We start from the raw sequence: 7,022 nt of genomic DNA on the forward strand, positions 1-7,022 counted from the left end.
GGGCGAGCCCGGCAGCCAGGCAGGCTCCCAGCTCCACCTGCCTCGCCAGCGGGAAAAACCATCAGCGTCCTCTGCCACAAAACACCAAACCTCGGCGACTAGCGGGACAGAGGGGGGTTGCACGATGGCGGGAGAATTCAACGGACAAAGAAAAGCAGCCCGGTCTCCAAAGACAGGAGATGGAAAGCAGCCGGAGCGGGATGAACAGCTTGGAAAATCCCTCCTGGAAATGAAATTGCTCGAGACGAGGGGTGGCAAGGGTTACGGTAACGCTGCAAGGGGTTACCGTAGGAATCTGGTGAGGAAGGCAGGCGCTAGGCCAGGCGTCGCTTGCTGGCATCCCTCTCCGCCGGGATTTCACGGACGAGGTGGTGGCTTCTGCCCGCGTTCGGGCTCCCCATAGGGCAGAGAGACGGCTCAGCGTTGCTGGCACGCTGCGGCACAGCCCGTCCTCCTAAATGACTCGCGAAGCAAAGCTCCTTCGTGGGACAGCAGGTCCATCCCCGCGGCGCTCGGCTCCCAGTCCATTGCACGCCGTGCTGGGGATCCCCCCACTCCCACCGGGAGCAGCGTGGGAGTTCTGGAACCCAATTAAGAAATGGTGGCCGTCCCCGCTGGGGTTTTTGGGGGGGACACAAGGGTCCCTGCCATGAGGGTCAGTCCATCACACTCTGGCCAGCCTGGGACGGATGGGAGTCAGGACGTGGCTAGCAAGAACTAGCAACAGGCCATCCCAGGGAGGGCAGTCCCAAGTCAATAGAAGTGTTTCCGGCTCTGTTCCTGCCACTTGTTGTAGATGATGACTCCAATGACGATGGCGAAAACGATGGCAACGAGGGAGAAGAAGACAATTAAGAAGAGAGCCAGGCCGCTCATGGGCTCCAGCGGTGCCTCCACTGCATGAGAGAGGAAGAAAAACAGCCCGTGAGCCCCCAGCTCCCCAAAACCCAGCTGCAATTTGCCAGCACTGGGGGGTTTAACAACCCCAACACCGACACACCGGTAGCCCCACGCACACCCTGCCAGGCTCACACCACCCCAGGGTTTGGCTTGCCAAAGCTTTCAGGCCCAGCCCAAAGTAAAGGCTACAGCCACGAGACCTCAGGGCACACGAGGTGCTCGTGGACACGTTTGCGGTGGGATTTCTGGAGCAGAGATGACATCGTTGAGGTTCAAACCTCCGTGAGCTCCCAGTAGGCCAGCACAGCCCATTTTGGTCACAGCATGATCAAAGCGGAACAGACACACTTAGCCTGGCAGGCTGGGATCCTCCAGGAAGGCAGCACTTCTCCGACGGTGAGCACTGCTGCCCGCTACGCCCACGCCGAACGGCAACGGGCTGTGACACCAGTTGCATCACACAGCGGGCGAGAACAACTGTTGGTGGGAGGAACAGGGCACGGAGTCCCAATTCCAGCTGGAGCTCGGCTGGTTTGCTGGCGAGATGACGTGGTTTCTGCTCCACAAGCATCACAGCTCCACGACCCTGCGGGTCCCCCCAAATCCCTGCTGGTCCCAGCATCCCCTGCGTGAGGCCGGTGGCTCCTACTCACTTCCTGGCAGCTTCAGATTGTCCACGACCGGCAGATACACCTCTCTGTCCCGTTTCTCCTCCTCTGGCGTCCGCTCCACCGTCAGCTGGTAAAGCTTCAGCGAAATGATGTCGTGGTTGTCTGGAAGCAGAGCAGAAACGTGCCCTGAGGCATTGCCAACAAATACGGCTCTGGCCAGGGGATTCACGTGCCGCAGGCAACGCCATGGGGTGTTATTGCTTGGGGTAAAAGGCGCTGGTTCTCTCCTCCCCAGGGGGGAAAACTCACCTCCGCAGGACAGGATCTACGCCAGGCCAAGAGCTGCGCCCCAGCTCAGGGCCCTCCGCCAACAGCAACCTTTAAGCTACTTAAACTGCAAACCAACTGCTCAGACCAGGAGATCATCTGACTCAAAACCTCTCGGCCACCCGGAGGGAACGCGTTAGCGTCGGCCTCACGTGGCCCTACTTCCTTCGCTCATGATGGCAGTTATTAGTGGGACAAGGCGAGCGCTCCACACCAGCCTGCCAGCTCGCCGGGCACTGGGCAGAGATCTGAGAGAGAAAAGGAACTTTTGTTGGAGCCAACAATGGGCCCAGACACTGGCCATCAATGCGCTTTTGTAGAGGAGTAACTCAAATCGGGCTTAAAACCCGCCGAAAGAGGCACAGCGGGGTAACGTCAGGCCTCACGGCACCTCAGCCAGTGCCGGGAGAGAAGCGTTATGTGGGGGAAGGCAGAGGGCTTTAGCTCTCTGCAAAACCCAATCTACATCAGCCCACGTAGCACCACCGTTTCGACGTGTGCCTGGCTGGTCCCTCCCTCAGTAACAGGCAGGTGACAGCTCTCGGGCTACGAAATCCAACGTGAAACACAGTCAGGCATGTCCCAGAGAACAGGAGCAAGCACCGTGGCTTGGCTGGGGCGTTTGCAGCAAAGCCAGTTCCTGCCAGCGCTGCCCTCGGAGCTAACCCAGGCAGGAGAGTACAGGAGGAGATTTGTTTTAGTGCTCAGCTTGTTTTTACTCCTCCCAAGGCACATGTTTTGAAGACAGACCCTCCGGCTGAGCTGATACAGCCGCTTCGCCACCATGTCGTTAAGAGAGGCTGGCTGAGGTCGGGCTGCGGCCGAGCTTAAGGAAGTGGGAAGCGCTGCCTAGACAAAGCGCTCAGGGGAGCGACGTGCACAGACTGGGCTTTTAAGTTGCTGCAAGGTAAGAAAAGAAGGCTCCCACTCACAGCTCAAGGGTGTTTAAAGCACGGAAAGGTCCTCATTTGCTTCTGTAAGCCCCACCGGGTAACCGAGCTGCACCTCCAGACACCCAAAGCTGCGCAGGAGCTGCCAGAGCAGCTTGGGAAACAAGGCTGGGGACCCCAGGGAAGTACCTGACAGGTCGCCGGTGACAGAAGAGGTCCCAAAGTAGTACCCGCGGGGCAAGCGCACGCCCGGCACATCAATGCAGTCTCTCCACTCGTGTTTACCGTCGATATCGATCAACACCTGAGAAAGAAGCAGCTGCCTTAGCCCCCGCCATGGCCCCGCTGCCCGCTCCGCCCTGGATGGTGGCACTCACCGTCAGTCTCCTCTTCACGTAGCGGATCACAAGGAAGGTGTCGTGGTTGAGGTTGCGCACCATGGCCGTGCAGCCCCCCAGCTCCGTCGGTCGCCCGTCCCGGTCGTGGTCATAGGTGAGAGAACCGTTGTTCACCATGGCTGAGATGTATGGGAAGACGCGCTGCGAGGGGGGCAAGGCTGGGGGTTAGTTTCTGCTCTCACCCTGCCAGCCACGGCTCGGCTCTACCTGCTGCCCGTGAATCCCGGTGCATTGCCAGGGTCAAGAGCCGCGACAAGCTCTACGGACCCCAAACTCCTTCGCCCCCCAAGAATCTGCCTCAACAAGACAACAGCATGATCCCACTCCAGCCCCTGGCCTTCCTCGGGCTCAGCCTCAGCTCCCGGATGGCTGGGATGAAGGACAGCCGGTTTCCATGCAGTCTCCTCCAGCTCACACAGGGATTTCTGGAGCTCGGAGGAGGGAATTCCTCGACTGTGAGCCAAGGTGAAACCAGACAACTTGGGAATGGGTAGGTCAGCAAGAGCAAGTACCTGATTTCCTGGGCTGTACCTCCTCTTCTGAGCCTGCCAGTCCAGGATTATTGCAAAGCAAGAAAGAGCACAGAAGCAAGACGGTCACAGACCCGAGTTTAGTATTAACCTGCAACCTGGAAACTTCCTTCCTAGAGAGCTCAGCGCATTATCGGCTTAGCGAAGACTAAAGCAGAGACGGGTTTAGGTGTTAGGTGCTGAATCCCGGGACACATGGCTAGGAAACAGCGCTGGTGGGCAAAAGCCACATCAAGCATTGCCACGTGCGGCATTTCTCCTCCTCACCACACAGCAGCTCACTGGCACAAAAGCCAGCTCCCCAACGGAGGACTCCTCGGCTGCGACAGCTCCCCAGGGACCCACAACTAACCTGCCCGACTTCCCTCGAGAATAAGATGCTTCTTTTTGGCCTTTTAAATGCGAGAGAAACCAGCCCATAACCCACATGCCGTTACAGCAACTGGCCGATCAGCATTTCTCCATCGCTTCCCTTCCTCGGTGCTTGATGGGAGGAAAGAAACCCCCTCCGGTTGCAGACTGCGCTGGGAAGCCAGACACCCACCCATTATTTCTTTTAAATAAGACCTGTTGTGCATCCCTTTACCCCAGAAAAGCAGAGCTGCCACCCCGCAAATCAACGGGATCCATCCAACACCACGTTAATTCCCGAATGCTGCCAGTAAGGTGGCACCAGGCAGCTCGGAAAGGCTTTTGCGAGCGCAAAGTCCACCTCTGCGCCAGAGTCAGCTGCTCTGGATGTTTGAACGAAAAGCCAGTAGTTGCTCAACATTTGCTCGGCAGCTCCGAGGTCAGGGCACACCCCAACTGCGCCCTTTTGTCTCTCTCCCCGGATGAAGGGGGTCCTGCAGGACGGTGTGGTTCACACCAAGGTCTTGGGGTAAAACCGCCTATTTTTTAGGAAAAGCTGGAATTAAGAAAGGGGCCAGCTTTGGTTTTGTAGTGATGAAACCGATTCCTGCATCAGAGTGGGAAGGGCCGGCTTTTAACTGCCCCTGTACTCCCTTCTCCACAGGAACAGACACCAATAAACCCCGAACAAACAACAGACGCATCAGGAACACAGACATCTTTAGACAGGAATCTTTCAAAGAGACGGAGAGAAGTCACACTGCATCCCTTCGAGCACAGAAAGCCTCCTGCCCACTAGCTGCCATGAAACAGCCTCGTCGCAGGCAGGCCTGGGCTGGCAGCTGGGGCACTGCTCTACTCACGGTCTACAAAGACCATGCTCTTCGTACAGCTTCACCTCAAGCACTATTTGCTGGCAGCTTCCAAAAAACAGAGCTCACGACACAGAGGTGGTGTCATCAGCTGGTTTCTTCCTGCCCCAAAAGCTTTTTCCCTGGGTAAAGATGACCATAAAACTACCCTGCAGTTTTTCATGTCTCTGAAGTTATTGCCTCACTAGGAAGAAAAAACCAAGCATGGCGACGAGAGGCAGTGGAAAAGAAGCAGAGTTATACCTGATCTTTGATTTAAGAGCTCAAAAAAAAAAAAAAAAAGATCGCACCACGCCAATAAAGAGCTGCGTTCACAGCGACACAAGCCATAACCTTGGTGCTGCCCATGCCACACTCTGCAGGCAGCTGGCAAGCAGCACGGTCCCGTTTATCCTTTGCAGCTCACCTCCTGCTGCTTCTCCTCGTTCGGGTAGGTGTCCACAAACACTCCCAGGCCCAGGAAGTTATCCTTGCTTCCAAAGACAGGTCCTAGAAGGAAGGAGAGGCTCTGAATAAAGGCAGCAAGGCCAGGCAGGCGTTACCCATCTTTACCTGATACAGAGAACAAAATGAAAAGAGGCAAGAGCTCTCCAGACTACACAGGGGCAGATTTACCCTCAAGTCACATAACTGTGTCAAAACCCACGCACAAGTCAAGCTGGGAGGGTGTACAGGGTCAGGGCACGCTGTGGCAGGGAGACCCAGGTTGGACGCTGCGATGGGGGATCAGCAGGGAGGGATCTTTCGTCCCCAGCTTCCACCTGCTTCTGTAGGACGGAGTTGTGTCCCCTCTTCAAAGCCCAGAGGCAGAGCTGAGCACTACAGAGCTCCACGCAGCCTTGAGCGGTTAATCGAGTACACAGACCCTCCAGGCAGGGAAGTCAGAGGGCCAGATTAAATCCTCTACCCTTTGCTGGTCAAGGATCGAGCTTCCTCCGCAGCCTGTTTTTTGAGGAGCTGACCCCCAGCACGGGAGGCCCCACACTTTCCCGTTACACTGCCCGTCTCAAGATCAGGGCAAAATAATCCCAAAGCCATCTACTCCCAGTCTGACTCCATAAGGCCCCCATAAGCCCCCAACCCAGGGTGCCGAGGCTCAGAGGCAGCCTCGCGCACGGTCGTTACTCCCTCTTCGCCCACCAGGGCAAAAGAAAAACAGCCTTAAGGGCCCCAAAACGCTGCAATTCCCCGCTGCCATTCCCCCGAGGGAGCCTACAGCCCAGGAAGAAGGTGGCACGAGCAGCCCGACAGCTTCCCCTCGAGGCACGGCCTCCACCCTGGCAGCTACCGCCAGCACTTTACCTGGCTGCATGCGATCTTTGGTGTACCAGATGGCAAAGCCATCTCCGTTCAGATTTTTCTTGCCTTGCCCGTGGATTTTAAAATGGACCTGCATTTCCCAGTCTCGGAGGTAACATGGCTGCAAGAGAAGAAGTGAGGACTTGAAATTAGGGTGTCCCTCATCCCAGCACCCGCTGCTTCCCTCTCCCACGAGGGAAGGGAATGGATGCGCCATCGTCTGCCCATCGCAACAGCCGGCGGCTCCACACGCCGTCAAAGCGGCAAGCACGCTGACGCTCCCCACTTCCCTTGCCAACAGAGTGTGCTGTGCTATGTTTTGGATGCGAGGAAGAATAATTAAGCCCAAGGGACATCATTAAGCTGAAGGAATTGGTTGTTACCCAAGGCTGTAAAAAGCCAAGGAACCAGTTCTGATCTCACGCTATTCTGAGGCAACAGCAACTCCAGCAAAATCAATAACTCACAACCAGGAAAAAGAGAGCAGAAAGAGCCCGAGGAGCAGCTCCAGCTTCTTAATTGCTGAGAAGCCAATTATTTCTTGAGTTACCAACAAATTCGCTGCGCTAAATAGGCACACAACATGACAAGCTTGTAACAGATTCGCTCACACGATGTTGTGAAGCCAGCTGGTGGCTTCGCCCAGAAGCTACATTTGGTGGGAGCCATAAACCCAAACTAAAAAAAAGAAAAACAAACCTCCCTCAGTATTTTATAACGATAAAAGCTGATCGTGACTGATCGCTTCTGGTTTCATCGGGCATTTTCCAAACCACCGCAGAGCAGACTGGATCCGGGGGCACTAAACCGCCACCAATTTCAACCCCAAATTGAAATTCAGCAG

The 7,022-nt window shown here is 56.1% G+C and overlaps 1 protein-coding gene across 1 annotated transcript; it reads right to left on the reverse strand.

Moving 5' to 3' along the window:
- Nucleotides 1–753: 753 nt before the first annotated feature.
- On the reverse strand, nucleotides 754–6,299 carry LMAN2L (lectin, mannose-binding 2-like; the record flags this gene model as incomplete). The annotated part of the gene is made up of 7 exons (XM_010282898.1): nucleotides 754–896; nucleotides 1,554–1,673; nucleotides 2,918–3,032; nucleotides 3,106–3,267; nucleotides 3,639–3,671; nucleotides 5,286–5,368; nucleotides 6,182–6,299. Coding segments are annotated over 7 exons (774 nt in total), but the record flags the coding sequence as incomplete, so codon positions are not given.
- Between the last annotated feature and the right edge of the window lie 723 nt (nucleotides 6,300–7,022).

The sequence above is a fragment of the Phaethon lepturus genome, unplaced genomic scaffold (assembly GCF_000687285.1).
Source record: "Phaethon lepturus isolate BGI_N335 unplaced genomic scaffold, ASM68728v1 scaffold23382, whole genome shotgun sequence".
In the NCBI taxonomy this organism is placed as follows: Eukaryota; Metazoa; Chordata; class Aves; order Phaethontiformes; family Phaethontidae; genus Phaethon; species Phaethon lepturus.